The 25,576-nt window shown below is 39.5% G+C and overlaps 2 protein-coding genes across 3 annotated transcripts in view; both read left to right on the top strand.

The window, feature by feature from the left end:
• The window catches only part of LOC117003518 (macrophage mannose receptor 1-like), a 36,494-nt gene extending 16,744 nt beyond the window's left edge, over window positions 1-19,750 (top strand). Inside the window, exons 14-30 of the mRNA XM_033073522.1 lie at window positions 289-376; window positions 1,599-1,743; window positions 2,769-2,804; window positions 2,924-3,099; window positions 3,620-3,687; window positions 5,243-5,343; window positions 6,300-6,436; window positions 7,445-7,559; window positions 7,996-8,192; window positions 9,416-9,506; window positions 10,856-11,088; window positions 13,077-13,242; window positions 14,311-14,463; window positions 14,894-15,010; window positions 15,214-15,375; window positions 17,413-17,445; window positions 18,903-19,750. Coding sequence (XP_032929413.1) covers window positions 289-376; window positions 1,599-1,743; window positions 2,769-2,804; window positions 2,924-3,099; window positions 3,620-3,687; window positions 5,243-5,343; window positions 6,300-6,436; window positions 7,445-7,559; window positions 7,996-8,192; window positions 9,416-9,506; window positions 10,856-11,088; window positions 13,077-13,242; window positions 14,311-14,463; window positions 14,894-15,010; window positions 15,214-15,375; window positions 17,413-17,445; window positions 18,903-19,072 — 2,188 coding nt within the window. The 3' untranslated portion in view covers window positions 19,073-19,750. The remainder of the gene's footprint in view (window positions 1-288; window positions 377-1,598; window positions 1,744-2,768; window positions 2,805-2,923; window positions 3,100-3,619; window positions 3,688-5,242; window positions 5,344-6,299; window positions 6,437-7,444; window positions 7,560-7,995; window positions 8,193-9,415; window positions 9,507-10,855; window positions 11,089-13,076; window positions 13,243-14,310; window positions 14,464-14,893; window positions 15,011-15,213; window positions 15,376-17,412; window positions 17,446-18,902) is intronic.
• Window positions 19,751-21,744: 1,994 nt separating this feature from the next.
• The window catches only part of LOC117003676 (macrophage mannose receptor 1-like), a 34,009-nt gene continuing 30,177 nt past the window's right edge, over window positions 21,745-25,576 (top strand). For both annotated transcript variants that reach the window (XM_033073855.1, XM_033073763.1), the window contains exons 1-4: window positions 21,745-21,822; window positions 23,020-23,193; window positions 24,145-24,306; window positions 25,225-25,338. In XM_033073855.1, coding sequence (XP_032929746.1) covers window positions 21,762-21,822; window positions 23,020-23,193; window positions 24,145-24,306; window positions 25,225-25,338 — 511 coding nt within the window. In that variant the 5' untranslated portion in view covers window positions 21,745-21,761. The remainder of the gene's footprint in view (window positions 21,823-23,019; window positions 23,194-24,144; window positions 24,307-25,224; window positions 25,339-25,576) is intronic.

Genomic DNA, 25,576 nt, shown 5'->3' with positions numbered 1-25,576 from the left:
GTGGTCAGTGCTGAAACCACTTTTTGAATCCGTGAAGGTTTTCCCTAAGTAAATGGCACATTAGGAAAATACATGATCAGTACTACTAATAAGTCTAAAAACTAAGCTATTGACACTAAACAACAGTGAACACATTTCTATGAAAAACGTGCATGCACTTCACCAGAGGTAACAGGGAAACTTGCAAATTCACTGCTTTTACTATGTACTCTAGAAAGTTCAACAGTGTATTTCGGGATTTTTTTGTGCTGGTGTTTGCACACTGCTCTGTCCTGTAATTTCTTTTAGAGCCTCTCGCTGTGCGTTTGAACCAGTTTGGCTCGGTATATTTTCCTTAAATCCAGATGAAGGATTTGGCTGGAGTGATGGCTCTCCAGTGAGTATTTTCATTTTTCATCATATTTATTTGCTTAAGATTCTTTGGTATTTGTACATACACTTTTTGCTTTTTTGCTGTTATCCTCATTAAAGAAAACACCAACCCTACAAATATTCATGTAGCTGCTAATCTGTATTGTCCTGAGTAATATCACAGCTAAACAATCGAATACATGGAAATTATCTGTATCTCATCAGAATCTGTAGGTTTCTGCGTTACACTCCAATTTATTTTCTCTTCCAAGAAGATAATATTTACACCTAAGGTCAAAATATAAAATTTCATGGTACTGTATCATGTATCCTGTCTCTGGTAGTAGTCATAAACATCTAAAGAGCTAATAAAACACCAAGCATGTTTCCCAGTAAACTCCTGAATCCCCCAGAGAGTGATAGACCAAGATCTTTTAGAACTGAGCTCATATCTGTAATTTTAATTTATTTATTTATGAGACTTTATCCAATCATTTCTTGAGCCTATGCAAATATCTACAGCTGTGCAAAACATTCCTCTTTACTCTGCATTTACTACTGCTCCCTATTCTTTGGGTTTTGTTTTTTTTAACACAATCAAGGACCTTTTATCTTATCCTGTTCACATTACTTTCCATAAAAGTTTCAGAAAGGGGCATTATCAAGAATTCTTGACAATAAGTAGGTTGTATCACATGGGTCTCCTTCCCATTTGGATGTCAGTTTCTTCAGAGGTAACTCCTCTAGATTTGTAGGATGTGACTTCCCTACCAAAAATCACACTGCCATCCTCATTAATCACAGGAAAGGGAAAAAATAATGCTGAATTGATGCCCAACATGGTCACTGCCACCAGACAGATGTGGACAATGTAATTTTGAACCAGGCCAGATGTGGAGTGGAAAGTACCCTGTCTGCACATGATTAGCATGGGTGATATAAGGGTAAAGTTCACAGCTAGGCAAAGTTCTTTAGAAACAATTCCTTTGCCTGTTTCTCTTCTGTCTGTGTCTATAGCTCAGGGCACAAACAAGAGGAAAAGATCTCCATGGCAAGACAGCCATGTCTGAACACTGACATCATTGTCGTGCTCCAAAATCCTTATACCCACAGCTTTGCCTGCATTTCCAGCTCTTTTTAGCTAAAACCACATTCTTTGAAACAAAAGCAATTAGTTTCTGTTTTCCAGTGGAAAGAACAGCTATTGAAGCAGATGAAAAGAGTAACAAAGTTGATTTCTTCTATAGGTGAGGTACACAAACTGGGATGATAGTGCGAGGAATCCAGGACAACACAAGTTTTGTGGCTCATTCTACTATGGGAGATATTCTGGCCTGTGGTCTCTTTCGCTGTGTCAAGTACAGCAAAACTGGCTTTGTCAAATAAAACAAGGTAGATTTCTTCTCTTTTGGCAAGAAGATTAAAAAGCTTTAATAATAGTTGCTTTCTAAGTTAAGTTACTGGAGAAAGAGACAAAATTTTGAAGAAATACCTTTTCCAAATTGAGGTCAAGGGCATTATGTAACATAATATGGGCAGAGATTTTTTAATTGTGGATGATAGCAATGAAATGATGGAAGTTTTTTTACATAAATTAGGGTGTATAAATAATCCATATATTTGCAAGATTTCTTTTTTTAATATTAAGAGGCTTTTGCTTTTATTTTTGTGATGCTGGAGGTAGGGAGTTTTAAGGGCTTATATTGTATTCCTTACAATACTGTTTTTTATACTAACACAGGTGAACCTAAAAATCAAGTATGATGTATTTGTGAGATTTATTGATACTTCAGGGTCTCCTGTAAAATTATTCAGGATTCTACTGCTTTTGGAAAAGCAATGGTTCACAGCAGTGCTATTTCTTTTCCTATCCCAACCAGAAATAACTCAGAATCAGTATATGTGTGTGTATATATCTATATATCTGTATATAAATATATATATACATGTTCATAAAGTTGTATTTCCTTTTGCCTATAAACATTACTCAGAGAATTGGTAGAGCTAAAATAAATCTAGTGGAAATTTTCTCCCTCTTTATGAAAATACTCCCAGGTGAATTATGGAATATCTACTGATGGATCAGCAAAGGAGCTGTATGCCAGAGTTTAAAGTGTTTCTACTGCGACTCACAGGCTGGAAGAGCAATTTTCCCTTGCCTTACTCTGTGCAGGAATCTGATTCAGCCAAAGCTATGGCTTTGCTGGTGTAAAGAATAGTTTATGATGCAAAGTTAATGTAGATGAACCTGCGTATTGAGCAATGTGAAGCTGAACTGTGTGGCTAGACCTGTTTGCTGGTCAGTGGCAAAGGGGTGGAGAATCCTGCTCTGTTCCTCACTCTTCTTGCAGTCTACAAGCTCTATCATAGCACACTCTGCAGACATGCAACATGCCTTCCATTTTCTTCTTTTGCAGGAATGCCATTAAAACCTGAACCCATTGACACATATGGTAGGTATTTCTATATATTTATTTTTATTGTTCATATTTTTTCCTTAAAATTGTTATTTTAAAAACAGCTTTTGTGTTCTATACATATAGAATTTAAAGGTACCTTATTTATCTTCCAGAATATAAAACCACTGCAGATGGATGGATCATATATGAAGATAAGCTCTACTATATCAGCAAAGAACAGGTTTCCATGGAAAGAGCCCAAGAGTTTTGCAGGAAAAATTCTGCAGACCTGGCTGTTGTTAATAGTAACAGTGAGAGAAGGTTCCTAACGAGAGCACTAAAAGAAAATGTAAGAATCATTATAAACAGACAGACTAAAGCTGACACTTTTGGACAATCTGCCTGTAAACCTTGAGTTGTCTCAGAAGCAAACCATCAGCATTTTCCCTAATTAAATATCCCCAAATGCACTCTTTGATCCCGTGGGATGTGGCCTCTCCTGCTCGGCACCGGCTGCACTGATGCAGTTGCCAGGAAGAGTGATGTGGGAAGGGATCAACACTCTTGGGAAGTAGCTGGTCTTTGAGGGAGAATAAAAATGGAGTACCAGTTCCTGACTCAAAATCTGCTTCTTTTCTACTCCATCCTAAGGGCCTTCAGTGCTGCAGGTCTTGGGTCCGATGTCCCAAATAAAATCCTGACTTCTGTGTCTGGGCATATAAACGTGGCTGTGGTTAACTGCAAGCAGATGCTTTGCTGCGGTGGACTTCAGTGGCAGCTCTGTGGATCTAATCAATGGTGTATCAATTTCTGCTTGTTTTGCTTCAAAGGTTTCTTTTTTAAATTGAAATAGTGTCTTTCCGATTTAGGAGAGCTACGGGAGACAGCACACAGGTTACTTCATTGGTCTAAGAGTGAGCCTTGATAAAAAGTTCAGGTAAGTTAAGATAACGCAGCTTCTAACATGTAGAAAAAAATAAAATATTTTACGTAGCTCGAAGTACTGCTTATGTTCTCTTGAAGGTCTGAAGGCAGTTCCACATACTGTATACAAAGCAAACTGGAATAATCCTATATAGTTCCAAGATTTTTCCCCAAAAATATATAGTAGATGGACGTTTTTCCTTGAGTAAGCACTTAGTGAAAGAAAAGCTTAGCTGCTCTACTCTCCATACACATTTTCCTCAAATTTCTTCCAGAGATTTGCCCCATAAATTGGAGTGATGCTGAATTTTATACCTATAAACATTCACACATACACTTAGAACATGCCTGATATCATAGGGTTTGGCTTTCTTATGCTTTTTATCTATATATCACAGGGGTTCCCCAGAGTTAGGAAAAAACAGGCAATGAGTATAAAAGGCAGTCAGTCTCTGCAAACTTCTGTTCCAGGAAAAAGTCAACAGAAATTTACAGTACAGAAACAGTAACGAGTATTCTGAAAAGACCAACCCACAAATCAACTAAAACTAAACTAAGATAAACCAAAGAGCGTGATTCCTTTTGGAAAAGGTGCTTACCTTCCTACGTGCTAGTTAGGACGTGTCTGGGAGGTGAAAAAATGTGCTTTTGAGGTTGACTTGGAGAAGATTAGAGGAGTTTTGAATTCAACCTTTCTATTTTAATGGCACTTTGGAATGTATGTAAATCACTTACCTTGAGAGGGACAGAAGAGGAACGAGGAGAGAAATTGATAGTGATTGGGTTGATAGATGACTTTACCCTCCTGATTTGGGAGTTAAATTAGGGGCATAGAGCATTCTATGGATCCAGTGAGAATCTCCTTTATTTAGATCAATTGTAGCAGTAGCAGCAAGATGTAGATGAGACAGCTGAATTTCTTTCCTACTTCAGTCTTACTGATCTAATACTGATTAAAATGTGCTGACAACCTCTTCTTCCTTCAATAGCAATATATTAAAGTAAAAAGTAGATAAACATCGAGGAAAAAATTTCAACTTCGGTACCTTAGAAAGGATGGTTTTAAAGCTGACAGAATGTCCTTTAGTTTTAAGAAAAGTATAACACCACTCCCCTACCACACCACCTCCCACAGAGTGATGTAAAATCTACAGAAAAGTATTTTCATTCTTGTTTTCATCTATGAAAACACCAGGAATGCTCAGACTGAGAAGAATTATATTAACTAGGAATACAATAGGTATTGTAATAACATAAAATCTTAATATCTTTCTCTGTATTATGTATTATGACTAACTGATTTTTATTTCTCTTATTAAATGTTGTTAAAACAATCCTGGTTGTTAACAGGAAATATGCTTGGTGTATTCTTTTCCTATTTTGCAACAAGAAATATTTTACAGAAATTTCTTCAAATTAGAATAATCAAGTAAAGAAAGGGAAATCTCAAACAACCCCTCTCATTGTAGCCAGTTTCCATTAATTCTAATGGACATTCTGTTCATTAACACTCTCATGTCACAACTACAGGTACTAATTAATAGATACTTGTATATCTTTTCTTTAAGCTGGATGGATGGAACTCCAGTGACCTATGTAGCCTGGGCTCCTAATGAACCCAACTTTGCAAATAATGAGGAAAATTGTGTGGTAATGCTGTCAGAGCATGGTGAGTGACAATTCAAAACCATTATATTTTATGTGTCTCTGCTTGGATTATAATTGATGCTGACAAACATCACACAATCTTTGGTAGCTGTTTTCTGCAATTTCTTTCCAGTGACAAACCAATACAATGCAGTAACTCTTCCCAATCATGGAACCACCAGCCATGGAAGAGTCTATCTTCTTAGAATGGGGAGATTTCAGTACCATGAGTGCTTTAAAGCAGATGTTTCTTTCTGGGTTTGTAAGATTGATATTGCACATTTTTACAGGGTTTTTCACTATTTCTTTTAATAAAAATTTGAATAGTCTATCTTCTCTACCAGAACTTCAGAAAACATTTTAGCAGCTACAAGAATTGGAAGTTGAAGGTACAAATCAATGAGGGAAGAAAAAAAATAAATCTAATGTCCTAAGAAATGTTTACAACTACACTGAAATGCAAATGTCTTGCAAATCCTAGTATTCTGTTTCCTCTTTGGTCTATTTCTGTAACTTAACTGAGGCTAATGAGAAATTAGTATATAAATATTGATCTCTCAATTTATGTTACACAAAGAATTCATGCTGTATGTTTGAACATGTATTGTGCCACTAGATTGATCTGATATTTCCTATCTCATCCATTTCTGATCCATTTTCCCTTCATATTTCCTTACTGGTGTATTTCCCCCGCTGCCTGCAATCTGATGATGCCAGAGCTCAAAACAATCCCCATAAACAGATACACACACTGTGGAGAGAGCCCTGAATGAGGAGTAGATGGGCCAGGGAGCTCAAATTAACTACAAGGGGCTACAGTTCTGTCACTATTAGAGCTTATTTGAAGGTGCTATGGTTACTTTGCCTTCAGATCAAGCTGTAGCCTGAAATACAAAATAAGAAAACTGTATTTATTAAAAATATTGATAAATTATTATTGCTAAATATTACATACTATAACATATTGGTTTTTTTCAGGCTTGTGGAATGACATTAACTGTGGTTCCGCCAGTAAATTTGTATGTGAAAAACATAACAGTTCTATTAATTCAACATTACCTTCTCCATTGCCTCCTGGAGGATGTCCAGAAAGTTGGGCATTTTTTAACAACAAGGTATGCCAACAAGTGTCTTCAGTAAATTGTGTAAAGCAGTAGAACTGAAAATAAAATCCTGAAAATCTCACATTTTTTACAAATAAAGTAAATCTGGAGAGTAATTACTTAGTCAAAATGTGCAGAGTGGATGCTTGGGCTTTTTATGAGATGACAATAGACATTTAACTTTGCAGAGAAACACAATAAAAGAAGATGTATGCTGAATAGATTTCAGAGAGCATAGTTTGTACAGGCTTAAAATATGCTGCTACTGTTTAAGAAAACCTCTCCTCCTCTCTTCAGGTACATTATTTTGTTTAGAAATGCAAGTTTGTAATGGTCAATCTTGTAAAAACACCTGGAAAGGTTTAGAAAGAATGTATTTGAGCAATCCCTTCAGCCTGTAGAGATTCACAAAGATTTACATTTAGAAAGATGATGCCAAGCTACAATTGTTTTGTGTACAGCTTTGCATTCAGATACAGTCTGGAACCCTCATTGCTGTAAGAGAAGAGTTTTTGAGTTGAAGTTCCATCCACCAAAGGCTATTTTGTCTACTTTATGTACACTGTGCTGCTATTGCATGCACAGAATGTTGGGTCAATGTGCCGAAGGATATTTCACACCCTTTTGCAGGATGAACAGTTGTAGCCACAGCTATCAGAAGGAGAGCAAAGCACAGCAGAGATTATTCCCTGCAGCTATGTCACCCAAGGCCACATTTTCTTGGTTTCAAATGATGCCTCTCTTACTGCAGGAAGAAGGCAGATGAAAATGTGAAAAATGATTATGTACTTGACCTCATTATAATCAGTTCATTTGACAACAGATTGCACTTTGTGCAATGAGAGGAGTTAAGTGTATGCCTGGGTGGCTACTCAGACTTTCTACTCTTGAGCTCTGTCACTCATTCTAGCCCTGATTTATTTTTCTACAGAAAAGTACATCTTAGAGCTTATTGATAATACTCACATACAGTAATTCCAGTCTTTGCTAGTTTGAAAAAAGTGCTTGATTTGTTTACAGTGTTTCAAAGTATTTGCTTCCAATACAACAAGAAATCTCATGTGGCATGCTGCTCGAGATGTTTGCTTCAGTTTGGGAGGAAACCTGGCTACTATACCAAATGAACAAGTGCAAGGTATGTATATGGACTCTGCTGAAAGATAAAAAATCTCAATCTCTCACTCAAGAAACTGCTATACTCTCCAATATAGAATATGAAAATTGCTTATTAGACAGGTCAGTCCATGGTTTATTTTAACTTCAAACTGCAAGGCAATAGCTAAAATTATTAGGTATAAGAAATAAACTTTGTTTCTAGTTCTTTCAGCTGCTTGGTTTTCATGAAACTTCCAGTGTGTTCTAAGGGTGGTTGCACATAGGATTTTCTGAAACCCTTTGTGTGCATACACAGTGAGGAAGGGATGCTTATCTAAACATTTAATTAACCACTCTGTGTAGTGGAAAATGTTATCCTTTTATTATATTCCCCACTCTAGGCTTTTGCATATTTTCCCTCTTTTGGGCAAGTCATGATGAGCTTTCCTTAATGAGAAATCTTTGCTTCTCCCCAGCTTTCCTTTTCTATCATTTGAAGTATGCCACAACTAATGTTTGGATTGGGATGAATGATATCAACAGAGAGTCCACATTTCTTTGGACGGATGGAAGCTCTGTTTCCTACACCAACTGGGTTAATGGTGCACCAGAAAAACAGCAAAGCTACTTTGACTTTTATGAGTATGAAAAATTGACAGATGATGTTCTGGAGGTACAGGAAGTTTAAGTAACCCGTATACCTTGGGCAGATAGTTGATTTTCCTGAAAGAAAAGTTACAGCAGCAATAATACGATGCTGAAACCAGTCCTTTTGTAAGCACAATAGGGTTTAGCAAATCATCTGATAATGATTCCAAATACACCCAAATGTTTGGCAAAGGTTCTGTAGAAGAAGGATTTTAAGCCTTCCATCTGAACTATTGCAAGAAAAAAACCCCAAACAAACAAACAAACAAACAACAAAAAAAACCCCAGATCCGTAAAAGAAGCTTGGAGAAACTTATATCAGTTCCTCTCCAAACTGCATTAATGACAATAATAAAGCTGCAACAACAAACAGAGAAGGTATAATAAACCAAAGTTAAGATTTTTGATGCAACAATAATTTGGCTGTGTACATGTCCTTCTCCTTGCTAATGTGTTCCCACACTGCTTTACTAATTTCTGATGGTATAAATTGATAACTTCAGTGAAATTACTTTCTCTTTTCCAAAGTGGTAATTTCTGAGGAAATGTTTGGCAGTTAGTCAATCAAGATTTTTAACATCTACCATCAGTCAACTTTTTTGATGACTAAAACTTATTTAAATCAGCAAAAAGGAGAAACTTGGATGACATGCCAAAAGACTTTCATGGCTAATCTTGACATCAGAGGAGTCATGAAGGAAATGCTGCAACAATTAAACATAAGAAAGTAAAGAGAAAATGTTTTGTTGCATCTGATAATGGTGACTTGATAATGACTATAAAAAAACAGCAAAGAGCATCTGTTTTCTACAAAAGAGTCTGCTTCAGTTAGGCTAGTGTAGACTAGAGCTCTTAATAGTATTTCTTGTATTGTTTTTCTCATTGATAAAAATGTCTTAAGCAGATCTACATAACTGTAAATCAGAACTGAGAAGATTTATTATGGGTACCTTACTCATTTATGCAGTCATTATAGGGTTCTTATTAAAACTGGTAAAATGGGTTTTAATTGACTTCTTTCAGACCTTAACTGGCACCAGTGGAAGCCTGGTTCCAATTTAAGGGGTCACTAATAAATACCAAGTGAAACTGCTTGGCAGGAACTGAGGAAATTTGAACTAATCATACAGGTGTTCAGTGAGCTCCTCTCCTCTCTGCCATCAGGCCTGCACTGGCAGTACAGGAGCTTCAGCTCACCCCCTCCTCATTGCCTTTTGTAATGGCTGTACCTCTTCCTCTCCCCTTCAGACAGATTGTGTCTTCATTATGAAGTCAGATGGGAAATGGAAGGATGATAGCTGTGACAATGAAAGGGGCTACGTGTGCCAGATGAATTCACGTGAGTTCTGCTCAACTCAGCCTCTTAAAAAGAAAGAATACCTTGGTTGGATAAAATGAGCATACAAACTGATGTGATTTCTTCCAGCTTTGAGTCTCATTCTGAATCTCAGGCTTTCAGAGCTCCATCAGAGTTAAGCCAGTGCTATGTTTGAAGTACAATTTGTTTTGCAGAAATTGGTGAAGAGGAACCACTGTCTTAATTGGTCTTTTGTACCTAATCATGAATAATACTAGAGAATAATAAATGAAAATTGTTTTTATTTTCTCAGTGAAGTCTAAGAGGTTTAGACATCCTATCTAAGTGCTACATAAATCACATTCTTGCAGTGATTTCCCCATTCTCTTGGACAAATCTGAGCAGAGCATTTAATCTTTTCTATTTCTACTGAATGCCATATGATGTCATTCAAAATGTACAGCTTCTTGGATGTGTCTTTATGTAGAAGAATATTGTTATTTTTTTTACACCAAAATGAGTAATGAATGTTGCCTCTTCTCCTTCAGAATTTTAATTATACAAATCCCAGCTGCCCAAGCATATAATGGAAGTAGAGAAGGCAAAGCACAGATAACAGAATAATTTTGCTTCAGCTTTATTAAAGTAAAAATTATTCCCTGATCCCTCAGTTCAGTCAGCTCCTGCAGCCTATTCACTCTCAGCACAGCTTGCAAGAAGACCCACTCCCTGCACAGCAAATATACAGTTTTATGGAGGCATTTTTAATTTTCTTGATCCCAGTTCCAGCTTTTCTGAATACATTTACAATCACAAGTGTGTAAATATATATTGCCTGACTCAAACATGCGGGCAACATTCTGGCACCCCTTACAGACAGGCCAACACCTTGGAATTAACAGTGAATTGTGATCAACTAACATCAGGTCTCAGTCTTAGGCTGAGACTACAGCTAATGCCTTAAATGACTTTTCCTAAGTCCTATCCACCAGTGATCAGAAACAAATGTACACTCAGATATTCAGATTTAGTCAGACAACTTAAATCACAGAATCTGAAATATGCAATTTAGGAGTCTTGGTCTGGACCAGTCAAGTCTATAGCAAGTATACTGTGCTTCAAGGCATCCAGGATTTCACTCATCTTGTTACATTAACAAATTTACTCTGTGTCTTGAAATTTATTTTCAGCACTTTTTTGGGATTTGGGGGTGTTTTATTTGGTTGGTTTGTTTGTTTTTATTTTGGCCTTGTTGTTTTGTTTTGCTTTGCTCATGAGCTTAAAAAATATTTTGACTTATTGACTAGGACCTTGTGACCAATTTTTTATAACTTGCATGCTACAGAAGAGCAATATGTTATAAATTCATCCATTCAGTCTTTCCTCCATAGTTCCCTCACAACCTGAAGTACCAACAACAAACCCAGCCTCTGGCTTTACTCGTTATGGTGACAGTAGCTATTCAATAATTTCATCTGAAATGCAATGGGAAGAGGCCAGAAAAAATTGTCAAGACAAATCTGGGGAACTTGCCAGCATTTCAGATGCCTACATCCATTCATTCTTGTGGATCCAGATGCTGAAGTATGGAAAACCTGTGTGGATTGGTCTTAACAGCAATATGGTAAGTGCTGAATAGATGGGAGGGGCAGGTGCTCAGGGAACTTTCCTGCTCTAATAGTCCTCTGAACGACCAGTTTAGAACAATTGTATTCTGCATGACTTCCGTGTGCAAATGCACAAAAATCTAGGGGTACTGTTAGAATTAGTCAAGGATTTTCATCCCCCAAATGGAGTGCAGAATCACAGAAAAGGTTATACAAGAAGCAAAACATGAGAGTAGAAAGTTCTAGAAACAGTAAAAGAAGTCAAGCTGCAGAGTGAGTCAGAAAGTGCAGCTGTCATGAAGTGAGTGTTGGCCATCCTGAAAGTCAAACACTGTGATATACGGGGGGATACTTAGAGCTATTATTATATAAATAGAAGTCACTGTGGGTATTAGGGAGATATTTTAAGATTTAAGCTAACTGTTTAATTTCAAGTAATCTTTATGCACAAATAGTTCCCAATTTTAATCTATATAAAGCAGAGCAGAGCGGACAAATTCTCTGTAATTGCTTCTCTTGATGTAGGATTTACTAAATGACCTAAAATGGCCTCATCTGACTTTCTTGCCACATTATAGAGGTTTGTCACTTCAGAAACATCCCCCAAAAGCAATGCAGTGATGAACACTGTTCGTAGATAGTTCTTGTGTAACTCTAATTGCCCAGTGACATTACTTAGAATAGTGAATGGGGTTTAAAAAATGGCTCTTTTTTCCTGAAAAAATCAAATAGACATATGATTATATTTACAGTAGTTTCACGAATACAAGCCGCACGGATTATAAGCCGCACCCCCGGTGCCTCGACAATGTTGCTGTCTTTGTCAATAGATAAGCCGCACCCCGAATATTAGCCGCACTTTCGTTCATCGCGAGAATCCGTGCGCAGCTTTCACAAATTGGCCAATTAGTAACAGGATCGCGGCATAGCGGGCTTTACTGGCTCGGGGCGGGGCCAGGAAGGCTCGGCCCGCTCATGGTTGCCGACGGGGCCGGGTGGCCCAGCTCAGCGCCACGGCTCGGCGGGGCTGGCCGGGTGGTGCTGCCGCCGCCGCCGCCGGGCTCGCTGGCCCCCCTCTCCCGTCAGCACCGCCCCGCTGCCGCGTTCGCTCGCCCGGCTGGCAGGGCTGCCGCCGCCGGGCTTGCCGCCCGCCCCGCTGCCGCTTTCGCTCGCCCCGCTGCCGCTTTCGCGAGCGGCGGCGCTTTCGCGAGCGGCGGCGGCTCGCGGCGGCGGCTCGCGGCGGCGGCTCGCGGCGGCGCTTTCGCGAGCGGCGGCGGCTCGCGGCGGCGGCTCGCGGCGGCGGCTCGCGGCGGCGAGCAGCGGCGCTTTCGCGAGCCGCGAGCGGCGGCGCTTTCGCGAGCGGCGCTTTCGCTCGCCGAGCGGCGCTTTCGCGAGCGCCGCTTTCGCTCGCCCCGCCGGCAGGGCTGCCGCCGCCGCCACCAGGCTCGCCGGCCGCCCCCTCCCGTCTGCACCGCCGCTGCGTTTCCTCGCCCTGGCCGGCACTGCAGGCCCCCGCACCGCCGGGCTCCCCCACGCTGCTGGCCCCGATTCTGCTGGGCTTCCCCCGCTGCCAGGCAGCCCCACCCGCCGGCCTTCCTGCTTCTGCCATGCTCCCCTGCACTGCTAGCCCCAGTTCTCCCGGGCTCCCCCGCCATGCTGGCTCAGGCTCTGCCGCCCTCCCTGCCCCGCCCTGCTGGCTCAGGCTCTGCCGCCCGCCCCCCGCACTGCTGGCCCCGCCTCTGCCAGGCTTTCCCACCTCTGCCGGGGCCGGCCGGGCTCCAGCTTGGCTTGGGGCTGCCGCGGGCTCTCACTTCCGTGTTGGCAGCTTTTAGAATTTTGTTAATAGATTAGCCGCCCCGGAATATTAGCCGCACTTCCGGGTTTCCACCAAAATTTTGGTCAAATTGGTGCGGCTTGTATTCGTGAAATTACTGTACACTGTATTTGTGTGACAGAACTTTTTTATGTAAAAAAAAATCTAGTACCAGAATTCCTTCGTTTTCAGAGTGGTGGTTATTACAAATGGACCAATAACTGGAAAACCAGGTACACAAAATGGGCAGCAGGGGAACCAAAGGAGAACAATGCTTGTGTTTACCTCGATCTTGACGGTACTTGGAAAACAACATCTTGCAATGAAAGCCACTTTTCAGTTTGCATGATATCAGACGGTAAGTAAAGACCTGTGACAATTTTGAAGACACATTCCTAATTCCATGAGCCTGCCTAATCCTGGAGGCTTCGCTGTAGCTTGGGCTACCCCTGCAGAGGACTAAGCTCAGGGTAAGCACCTACCTCCCAGAAGAATGTGGATGATGTATGAATTTAGGCACAGGAAAAGCTTTTGCACTAATCTATATGGATGTACTGCTGTTATGGTAAAACTGTTTCCAGAAGATGAAGCTCTATCTTCAAGGTATAGCTTGCTCTTTACAAGACATGACCATACATCACGTGAGTCTGTGTGTAATATTAGTAGGTGCTGTGTTTGTGCACTGGCTGTAAGGACTGGGGAAGCTCACACGAGTGCCAGTGAGCTGAAATACGGTCAAGAGTTTCACTGCTATTCACTATTGCAAGAGCTGAAACTATAAGAGCCTTGAAAATGTGAATGTTACTTTAACTCTTTGCAGATATATGCAGAGACATGGTTTGCACCTAGATTTTGTAGGGTCGTGCTGGTTTCCCTCTATGTGTTAAGGCTGCATGCATTTGGTCTACTTATGCAGTGCAGGAACTAAAGATCCATCAAAGTGAATTAGAGTTGCACCCATGATCAGAAACAGTCTGACTTGGCAGAGGCATGTTCCACTGATGACTGTTTTTTTGATGCAAAGTGACAGCATGAAGAGACCAAGCAGCCAGACAACATGGGACTGTGGCATTAATGATTCATTAGCCTACAACAGCTTTCTGTGTTGTGATAATGCAAATCTGAGATTTGTATCCTCCCTCAGGGTTTGCTTTCCTCACAGTACTGCCAGGGCACTTAGTTAGATGCTGCTGGATGCAATTTGATTCTTGTCCTGAGAAATGTGATTTGAGAAATGAGATATTTCACACTTTTGACTGCTTGGCTCTCCCTGTTGTCTGGGTTGGGAGAATGTGGGAATAGTCAGGAGTAGATGTCCAGACAGATAAAGCTGGGTGAGAGAATTCCCACACTATTTATACACATATCATAGAATCACAGATGACTCAGAATGCAATACCAATTTCATACTATGTGACATCTCTAGAGATAGCTCCTACTGACCCTGCTGAGCTGCCTGGAGACTGTCCTGAAGGAGATGGACTTCAGGCTTGGATCCCTTACCATGATCACTGCTACTACCTTGAAGCATCAGCTGGGAGAAGCTGGGCACTGGCCTCCCTTGAGTGTGCTCGCTTAGGTGAGAGCCTTCCTTACCAATTAAAATGATTTCTACTAATATTTATACAAAACTGACATAAAAATTTAAAGATGTTGATTAAAAAGTTAGAAATATCTTTTTACCTACTAAGCTGTCCTAAGGTTGTTACAATGAAAATAAACTGACATGAGTGACTTTGTGCAGCCTTCTGTCCTCTCAAGTCTGTAGTTTTCCTGTGTACGAGTTCCCCATCAGCTCCTGGCTTGTGGGATATCATCCTGGGGGCAGCAGTGCAGGACCACAGCCTCTGAGCACCTCCAGGTCATTGTCTTCTGCAAGATGCAGTGGCGAGACCAGCAGAGCAGCATTATCACTGCCAGAAATTATTGTTTGTACAGACTAAAAAGAGGAGGTCATTACAGTGGTTACTCACGTAGGTTATGGTTATTTGCTTATTAATGCCTTTCAGGAGCTACCTTGGTTTCAGTAGGAAACACAGATGAATCTCACTTTCTGACTAATAAAATTCAACCACTTGGAAATAAAGTAGGAGGCTTTTGGATAGGACTTTACCAGAATGTGGAAGGTATGTCCTAATTTCACTTTTTAATGGAAAAATGCATTGCTGAGATGAGAAAATTGAGGATTACTGTACTTTTACAAACAAGCATGGGTTTCTGATGAAGAGTGGCTTACTATAGATATTTAAAGTGAATTGCTGAGCTAAAGAGCTAAAATATTCATGAAATAGATGCATTTTAACTTTTTTTGCTCTGAGTTGCTCTGTAGGCCAGTGGTTGTGGTTAGACAATGCTGTCCTGGACTTTGTTAACTGGGAGGACAAAGAGTTTGGTGAGGAGCATCAGTGCGTGGAAATAACTGCACCATCTGGCTATTGGGACAGAAGTGATTGCTCTGCTGAAAAAGGATTTATCTGCAAAAAACCCAAAGGTAAGTCTTCAGTGTGTCAGCCCTTAGTGACAGGACAGATCTGTTCACTACTAACTGTTAAAGCCCCTCAATACAGGTTTGAAAAGAATTCCTGGAAGTTTTCTTTGGATTTCCCACTTCTCTAACCATTTGCAGTTGCCTATTTTTGCAGACTGCAAGCTCTCCACATCACTGTCTAAAGTCACATGGGAATACAGTAATATCCTACAGCCTAGGCTGAGAATGCAATTTTCAGAAACTTTTGAGTACCGAACACAGGTGTTGACATGGCACCTGTCAAACACCTGTGCAAGGGTATGACTAATTCAAGGACTGATTATTGTAATTGTTACTATATCCTTGCAAGGAGGAATCATGAAGAATCAATCTTCCTCTTCTAGCTTGTTATTCTGAAAAAATATGCTAGTCTCCAACACACCAAACTAGCTTCATATTGTCCCTGATTCAGTAATGCCTCAGGAATTCTAAAAGGTCACCTGTTTGTATTGCAATAATGATATGAGGAACACTTCCCTTCTAAATGAAAACTTCAAGTCATTAGAGAAGGTGTCTTATCACCTTTTTTGGAAAACTTCACGCAATACTCTATATACCAGACTATTGTTTCAGAGATAAAACACTACATGAATTACTCCCAAGTGGAGATACAAAGGAAATTGCCTGCAAGAAAGCAGTATCATTTTATTCTTCTAACTTAGATGTTAAAAGTCAATCTATCTAACCTAAAAAAATGGTAGGTAACCATCGTTAAACCTTAGAACTTTCTTTTGTTGTAGCTGTGAGATCAGGTTTAATTTTCCAGTTTTTGCATTATGCATTATTCCCAGTAAATCGTGGGCAGCATTTCTGTCCTATGTTGAAAACCTCCCAAAAAAAAAAAAAAAAAAGGAAAAAAAAAGAAAAAAGAAAAAAGAAAAAAATAAAGGCTGACTTTAAAGCCAGTTTTAAGATTCTATTATTTGGATTAAAAGTTGAAAAAATTTGATTTCAATGCTAAAGACATCTCAAGACATGGTAGGTGGTGAAAAAACAACTGATAATTTGGGGTTAGCATTTACTCATTTTCCAAGTAGTCTTTAACTAGAAAAAGATGCTGAACTGTAACCAAGAAATAGTCATCTCCCCTGCACTGGTAATTTCTGTGCTTAAATCTGCACATGCCCACTACAGTAAATCAATTAATTCCTATTAAAGACTTAGTAAAAACATCCAAGTTACATTCCATCCTACACAGGTACTAAAATAATAAGGAATCTCTAAAGTTCATCCATTGAATCATACTGTGCTCCCTTATGCACTATTTCCTGCCTTAGTAGGATTACTGTTGTTTTGTATCTATTCATTTTGCATTCTGCTTTGCTTTCACTTTACATTTTGCCTTTATAAATTCTCCTCTGGGTACCAAGGGTGTTTGCAAACTGTAGTGTAGAAGAGCCAAGATGAGAAATATTTTCATGTTAATTTAGAAATCTTTAATTGTATGTGTATAGTTCTTCATTTCTGAGTGCCAAACTGGTTTTTTTGCACTTCTTTATAATAATGTTATAAAGATCTTTTATTTTTTCTCTTTCTTACACAGAGGCAAATAGGAAGATTACTCATGTGTTTCAGTGGGTGTTTTCTTGGGAAGATGTTTAAGAATCAAAAATTTTTTAAACAGCTAGACATGCAGATCTTCCCAAAATATACCATGTACAACTAATCTCCAGAGTGGTACATCATGTTCTTAGTACATTAAAATCAATATTTGAGGGAAAATGTGAAAAGGTATTTAGAATGAACATAGGAAAGAGTCAGTATTTTAATGTTGGTAGTATATAAAAAAATAAAGTTTAAAAAGTGGATAAAGTCATGTTAAGTAGGAAGATGAAAGGGTGAAAACTTAGCAAATGCCTCAGTTTGTTGCCTTTTGTAGTAGGCATACATGTTACCAATGCAGTGGTAGAACTTCAGGGGTTTTTTTCTTGTACTATTTTTGCAAACAATGTATGAATTCTAACAAAGTGTCATATGATTTCTCTCTGATATTCATTGAAGTTGAACCAAATGGGAGTCCCATAAAGCAAAAAGGTAAGAGCTTTCATAAGAAAATTAAGAAAAATCTAAATAGAGAAAGAACTTAAAATGAGTTTTCCCAACCTACTCTCTTTTAGAGAGCAAGTCCTACTGAGGGTTGCAGGGTTATCAATCACCTGTGGTAAACCCACGGTGCCTTTCACGTGCCCAAGAGCACTCACCTGTTCTTGGCTAACAGGGTTAGCCCTGCAGCAGTGACCAGACCAGAACAGCTACAGAGTGCTTTCACTAGGCTGTTGGAAAGTATGTAGATGTATATGAAAGTTTACTCCAAAGATATTATAGCAAATTGTGTAACATAAAAATATTGTAAAACTGATTTTCAATAATTAGCATCCCATATCCATCTAAAGCATACTTCTTCATTAAATTCTTGCAAGTATCCACTGCATGCATTGTACATTACCGTACTCCAGATCTACTAAAACCATATTAGCTTTAGGAGCAGAGACGTGACTACTGATTACAGTAATTTCACAGTTACAAGCCGCACCATTTTGACTAAAATTTTGCTCCCACCCCGGAAATGCTGCTTACACTCAGGAGCGGCCAATATGTGAATAATTTTCTGACTTTTCCAACCCCAGAAGTGCAAACCGAGGTGCCGAGCCAAGTACCTGCCAGTAAAACCCAGGTCTGCGTGATTGTTACAAATTGGTTACTCTTGCGCTGCAGGTGGAGCCGGGCTCCGTGTAGGCAGCGTGGGGGGCGGGGAAGGCGGGGGACTCCCTCCTTCAGGCAGCGCAGCCCAGGGGAGGCGGAGGACTCCCTCCTGCTGGCCCCGCGGCTCGGGGGGAGGCAAGGGGCTCCCGTCCCCTCCTGCAGCCGCCACGGGAGTGGGGAGGCTCCTTCCCCTCCTGCCACCGCCGCCGTGGGTGCCAGCGGGCTCCATCCCTGCCTCCCACCGGCGCCATGGGTGCCAGCAGGCTCCATCCCCTCCTGCCGCCACCTCCGTGGGTGCCGGCGGGCTCCGTGCCCCTCTGCCACTGCGGCGCAGCGCCGGGCTGGTGCGAGTGAGCCCAGCGGCAGCGGCAGCCGGCCCCGAATGGCCCCGCCGAGCAGCAGCACCGAGCTGGGCGACCCAGCCCTGTCGGCAGCCCCGAGTGGGCCGAGCCCTCACGGCCCGAGCCGAGCTGGTAAACCCCTCCATCCCGCAATTCTGTTACTACTTGGCAACTCTGTTGCACGCGGGTCCTCCCTGTGAATGACAGAGCGGCTTATAATTGGGTGCGGCTTGTGTATGGACAAAGAACGAAAAGTTTGCCAACACCCGGAGATGCGGCTTATAGTCAGTGCGGCTTGTAATCATGAAATTACTGTGGCAACAATTCAGGGCTCAGATTTACAGCCCTCAAGTTCAGGCAGAAGAGAGCATCTCCTTTGTGCTTTTCATGTTGTATGTGTAAATAAAAACTACTATGGTTTCTCACAGTTATATGGATTCATTTCAGGCAAGGAAAAGAATGAAGAGATTCTTCCACCTGTTCATGTCTCTGTTTGGCCACTCATTTTCTTGGCTGTTTTAACTGTTTTTGGAGCTGGCATGGCAGCCTATTTCTACAAAAGAAAAAGACAAAACCAGCTTTCAACAGATTCTGGCAATGAAACACTATTAAAATAATGTATTGGTGACTGAAGAATTGGTGAGGATGGGTCCTGTGGCATTTTACTTGTAGTATCAAGTTACTTGCTGAAATTAAAGGATGTATCTGTTAAAAATCTCTAGTGAGATCTAGTGTAATCTTAAATCACTTTCCTCTTTTTGCACTAGCTGATTTTTTTATCATGTATATTGTGCAAAATCAGAATTAGAGTTTGATGTTATAATGGTCAAGATGTTCTCAAGTGCCTTAGCAAGGATTGTCATGCAAAAAAACTTGTCAAATACAAGCACGCATTGAAAAAAGACAATGAAAGCCAACTACTGAGAATGAATGTCCAATAAAGTGTCAATGCCATTTAGAACTGCATTGCTGTGACATTGTGGACACTAAAAAAATATTAAAAATTAGAACCTAACTCTTTTGCAAACTTGAACTCATTTAACCCCACAAACTTCACTGTGTCAGACCAGTATTTTTATTGCTCCTTATGGCTAAATCTCACTACACTTATAAAACTGCTTCATATCCTTTTCTCAGAAAATTTTGGGATAGAAAATTTTGTCACCTTCATTTCCTTCTATGGAAAATACAGTTCATGTCAGTAAAAAATATTAAGACCAGGTATAAGTTGTAATCATTTTTCAATTCAACAATGTGATTTTTAACTGTCTTAAGTTTACTTACATGAATTAAAATATTGTTACCCTGAAATTCTTGCTTCTTTTTATTAATGCTTTGAAACAAATAAATAAATTTTCTATTAGTATAATTTTCAGCTTCAGCATTCCCTGTGAATCAAGTGAGGGGAAAAGGGAAGGGAGGGGCTCCTGTCAGCACAATAACTCTTTTGTCAATAACAAGGAGGGCTTTTCTCCTCACCACTTTGAATTCAGCTTGAATAAGCACCAACTTCACATTTTTAAATGAAGAAAAAGGAACTGAAAACTAAGCAGTGCAGCAGATGGTTCTGTACTAGAAATCTGCAAGAGTAACTTTTAGATGTCAGAAAAACAGTGGAAAGCACTAGAAGATAGCCTTTAAGTGAGTTGTAAATACAATTAAGTAACTAAACACTTTATGAAAAAGAGTGTTGAGCACATATCCCCAGGAAACCACCTGCCTCCCCAGGCTGCACCGTCTATTGAGCAAACTGGAAAGTTGTGGTAAAAAAACAAAAGAGAAAGGAAAAAGAAAAAAACCAAACCAAACCAAACCAAACCAAAACAAAAAACAAACAAACATAAAAAAAAAACCCAAACAAAAACCCCAAAAAAACTCAAAACAAAACAACTAATGAAATTACTTTCCTGAACTCCAGTTTTCTTGGTGTAAATAACAACAAGAGTGTAGGACACTGCTGAGAGCAGGTTATTGCACAAACTGTTACGCATCACACACGATACTACAACTGCAACTGGTTGGTCATGCCAAAGCGGGAGCTCTGAAATACTCAATCCCTCTTTCAGCCTACCCCAGTGTCTGCATTAATCTTTCCCCACCACTGCAGCCCTGGAGAAATCCTCACAAGCATCCATTTACACAAGAGGGAAGAGAAAGCCCAGCTTGAACTAGATCCAGGCTGGCACTTAGTGAGGCAAATGAGAGAACTGGGCAGGAATTGTGTCCTCCAGGTATTTTCCCTTGGGATTTCCTTTGGCAGAGCAATTTCATTTTGTTATTTTAGATGTATCTGAAATATGGTTTCACTCAGGAAACTCAGTTTCTCTTTGTGCCCCACCACATTAGTGGCTGTGGCACCATTCAGCTCCAGGACTTAGAGCTATTCTTGCAAGCCTTGCTCACACTGAACTCTCCCTTAATGTGAACTGCAAATAAAAGAATTACTATTAAACAATTCATTTCAGATGACCACTTTGCTCACAGGTTAAAAAGAGCTTTTCGAAATTAACTTGTCTTTGGCTTTGTCCTGAAACAGCCTCGTTAGGAATTTGTCAGATAGATAAATGCATCCTTTTACTTGGTAAAGTATTAAAGTATTCCAGGCAAAAATTTCCTTTCTGTTCCAGGGAAGCTTACCATTAGATTGCAGTGTTGAACATCTTCACTTTTTTCGGGTCTTTGACAAGCAATTACAAAGAGCCCAGCTCCAAATTGGGATCAAGTAAACCAGCATAACAATGCTAAATTTGCCTCAAAGTGAGCAAGAACTCATAATTCACCAAAAACCTGCAGTTTCTGTTATGTTTGCTCTCTTTCTTCTACATATATAGTGCTGTGACATTATTGCAATGTATTGAACAACTGGGGTTTTGTCTCTGTTTGTTTCTGAAGTGTAAGAGTTAAAACTGAGGGTTTTAATTGATGATATTTCACTGCAAGCTTCTTGTCCTCAGTTCTCAAGTTGCTTTTCCAGGTCTGTCCTGTGTAGTACCCCAACAATTTACCTGTATTAATATTAGCAATGTCACAGAAGACGAAAAATGTCTCCACCTCTAGTTACAAGGATGAAGACTTCAGTTTTGGAAGAGACTTACTCTTCAGAGAGCAGCTTTTACAGTGTGCACTCCAGTTATTTCAAAATACCATGTGACAAGACATTTCCTTATTTAGAGTACAGAGCTTTATCCATCAACCCGTTGACACAGAGAAGGACCCATTACTATCTACAGAGACAAAGATTTTTGTATATTGCCAGTCTTCTAATCCAACTTCTGGGAGAAGAATGAGAAGCAAGTTATATTTGCAATGAGTATCTCCAGGTTTCTAGTTTTCCTTTCCCTCATGCAATATTCACTGCAGTCATCAGGTAAGTTTTCTGTTAGTTTTGTATTAAAATAGATATGAAAATGCTTTACGTTGGGCAGCTTTGCAGTTTTAATGCATAGATTGATTGTTTTGTATGCTTTATCAGATTTGATACATGATCTAAAGAGTATGTTAGGTAGCCTGGTAGTTCTTGATTCACAGAATAAAATGGGGGGGTGTGTAGGGATGATGAAAAAATTGAGATAGCAAGAGAAGGATCTTTAAACTGACATTTCTTTCAGTGGAAATATTAAATCAGATGGCGTTGTGTGGGAGGGAAATGAAAGATGAGGGAGCATGGACCTCTTTCCATTTATCTTCCTCATCACACCCGTGGTACAGTGATCAACTGAGGGATTTACATATTTACATGATAACTGTGCTAGTTTCTGCCCCATGACATGAGATATGAGAAAGAAGAACTGGCTCCTCCCCTCCAGCCTCACCAAATTAGAAGAGTTCTACTCTGAAGATGTTTATCAGTCATTGGGTATAGCTATAGAGAGAAAATTAAAAAGTAATGTGTGGAGGAACAAGTTTGCATGAATGTGACACTGAGAGTCTACATCAGAAATTTCACAATAAAAGAATATTCCCATTATACTGTAATAGTTTAAAAACACAAAGCACTGCTAACCTTGAAGAATCTGAATTCAGGATGAATCTGCAAGACTTGTCCAAGTGGAGAAATGTGCAAGTGAAACCTAAAATTTTCGCTGTGCAAATATGTCCATGTAAATCTGGTCTGTATTTTCTCTGGTCAGCCACCCTTTTCTTTCAACAGTTAAGGAACAGATGGGGTGAAAGAGTGGTTATGGATAGAGTAATCAAGCAAATAAAGGAAATTTATTGAGCTGCGCAGAAAAAAACCCCGCAGTGGACTCAATGTTGTTTTAGTTTGTAGTTTTTCTGTCTTCAGGAACCACAATGCATCACCAACTTTTCATCACAGAATTTGACTTGTCTACAGTGTATATGTATAAAATTCTAACTACAGTATTTAAACTTCTCATTTTACTAAAAAAAAAAAAATTAAAATCTGTAGCTACACTGGGAAGGAAGTTATAATAAAGATTTAAAAGATTGCATAACTTCTCAATTTAGATAGAAAAATGTATAATAAATAGATCTATTACTGGAAAGTTAGATGTATGATTTTATTACTATTTTCATGTCCTCTCAACACTTTTTCCCCTAGTTACTTTTACATTGCAAGGAAATGCCAATGGACAGCCTTGTGTATTCCCTTTCAAATACAAAGACAAGCAGTACAATGAGTGCACAGATGCTGGCAGGTCAGACGGGCTGCTCTGGTGTGCAACAACTGCAGATTTTGATGCTGATAAACTGTATGGATTTTGTCCACTAATAAGTAAGTAATGAAAGAAAGTCAGCCCAGAAAGGCTCTGACTCAAATGCTGGAGGTGATTGTTTCTCTTTGTGAACCAGAGGGTGAAGAGGGACTTAAGTGCATGGCATGAACAGCATTAATTTAGACATCTGTCTTATTATTTAGACATTCATCTTTCTTTCAAAAAATTCCTATCTCTCTTCATTCCTCAGGCATTCCCTATAGGTCAATTCTCATTTAAACTGTTATTTTCTAATTTTTCCCCCTTTAATTTTCTACCTTGTTCTAGTTTCCTATTGCCAGCCTACACAAAAATGCTGCTGTGAGAATTATCCTCCTCTCCCAGCTTTGTTCTGTCTTCTGTACTGAATTTGTATTTGGATCTTTCCAGTTCAGGACACAAACATTGGTCACACCAATGCCCTTCCCAATAACAGCAGTTTCACCAGGTTTAGTGAGTAGCTCTGCAAAGACAGCAGCTGAGCTGAAAATTGGTGCTACACAGACTTCTTTTACTGTTTCTCTAGCTTGCTTGACAAAGGCCACTTTCTGTCATTTTTGGAAAAACTGATTCTCTTGATGGTGAGCTAAGAGGAAGTTCCTACCCATCAGTCATGAAGAGCATCCAGAGTCGTGTTTTACCTACACACTTGATTTTCTCCTCTTATTTCACTCTGGAATCTCTTCGTTTCAATCAATAGATAGGTCTAGTTTACCTAGAACTACATACGCATTATCAGAAAATTGAAAAGAAAATATTGGGAAACAATTCACTCCTTTCTAAAAACAAAGACATTTTAAATAGCATTTTTGATTTAAAAAATCACTAATTTTTCTAATTTGCTGCCTAAATATATTTCATTATTTATTTTCTGATACATAGTGTATGTCTTTAGAGATTCTGCATTATTACACATTTGATTTTCTTCTAGTTGGTATATCTGAATCAGTGTTCTATGTCGCTTCTTCCAGAGAACACAGAAAGATTTTGGACAGAAGATGTTTCCACCGGCATTCACTATCAGATAAACTCAGAATCAGCTCTAACATGGCACCAAGCAAGAAAAAGCTGCCAGCAGCAAAATGCAGAACTGCTAAGCATTACAGAGACTCAGGAACAAGCATACATAGGAGGTAAAAGTATAGAGAACAAGACCTTAAAATATGCGGTGATGAAATTGGCTGCCTTGTGTCTGTCTCAGCAAAGAAAGAGGGCAGAGTGTCAGGGGTGGCTCAGTAGCCACCAAAAGGAGGATGGTCTAAACTGCCCTTCCACTACCTGGGGACTTTTTATCAAGCAGGGTCACAAACCTCTTTGGGAGTGAAATGTCCCCATGCCAACATTGTGCTCCAGATGGGAGCTCCTGCAGTGCCTGCAGTCTGTCCCAGGGAAGGGTTCCCTCTGCTCATGTTTGCGCAAGGGCACTCATTCCTGGCCAGGGAATTTACATTTACATTTTTCCACTGTGTTTCAAGGATTATTAATATTTTCAGGAGAATATATGATGATGGTTGGATTGGTCCTGATATGGGTAATTTGCATATAAAAAATAACTCCAGTGGATTTCAGAGACAGGTATCACAGCATCTATTTGGTTATAAATAGTGTAAAGGAGGCTTTGAAAGAACTCCTATAGGAAAAAAAAAAAAAAGAAGCTGGAAAAAAACTTATTGACACAATGGCTTTTCTTTTACTCCATGAAATCTGTTACAGAAGACTTATAGTAAAATTCCGTAATGAAAATCAGGGCTTTTTAACAGGTCTTATGTTCCAATGAAAGCGTGTGAGAAAAATAAAGTCTTATTTAAATAGTGAAATAAGATGCTAATTTGTCCTACTAAGATCTCTGGTAAATCAATATAGGTTCATTTACAAATTTTACTTTTTGTATCAGTGCATTTCAGTAATGCAGAAAATACTCACTTGGGGCTGGTTTAAAACAAGAAATATGAAATTCCTACTCTACACTTGATTTCTTTTAGATTATGTTACTGTGAAAAAGAATAGAGAGATACAACTGAAGGATTTTTAATTTTTTTTGTCTAATTTAGAGCTAACTAAAGAATTTGGTTTTGCCTTCTGGATTGGATTGAACGCTTTGGATTTCAACAGTGGATGGCAATGGGTTGGGGGCAGCCCTTTCAGATATTTAAACTGGGCTCCAGGTAAGAGATGTGTCTATTTTGTAATCTTTGAATTAATTCTGATAAGATACCAACTTATAAAAACTGCAGTAGCTAACGTTATTTCAGGAAAGACCATTCTGATTTACAGCAGCTCAAGATCTAGACCCCTGTTTTAAGACTAACACTTTCAAATTACAAAGTTCACAGTGGATGTCAGTTATAGCACAATATTTTATTCTCTTATCTAAACAGAGGACTTGTTTATGAAAGCAGAGTG

Source organism: Catharus ustulatus, chromosome 1 (genome assembly GCF_009819885.2).
Source record: "Catharus ustulatus isolate bCatUst1 chromosome 1, bCatUst1.pri.v2, whole genome shotgun sequence".
In the NCBI taxonomy this organism is placed as follows: Eukaryota; Metazoa; Chordata; class Aves; order Passeriformes; family Turdidae; genus Catharus; species Catharus ustulatus.
Note: the sequence above shows the minus strand (reverse complement) of the source record. Positions and strands in the feature narration are given on the sequence as shown.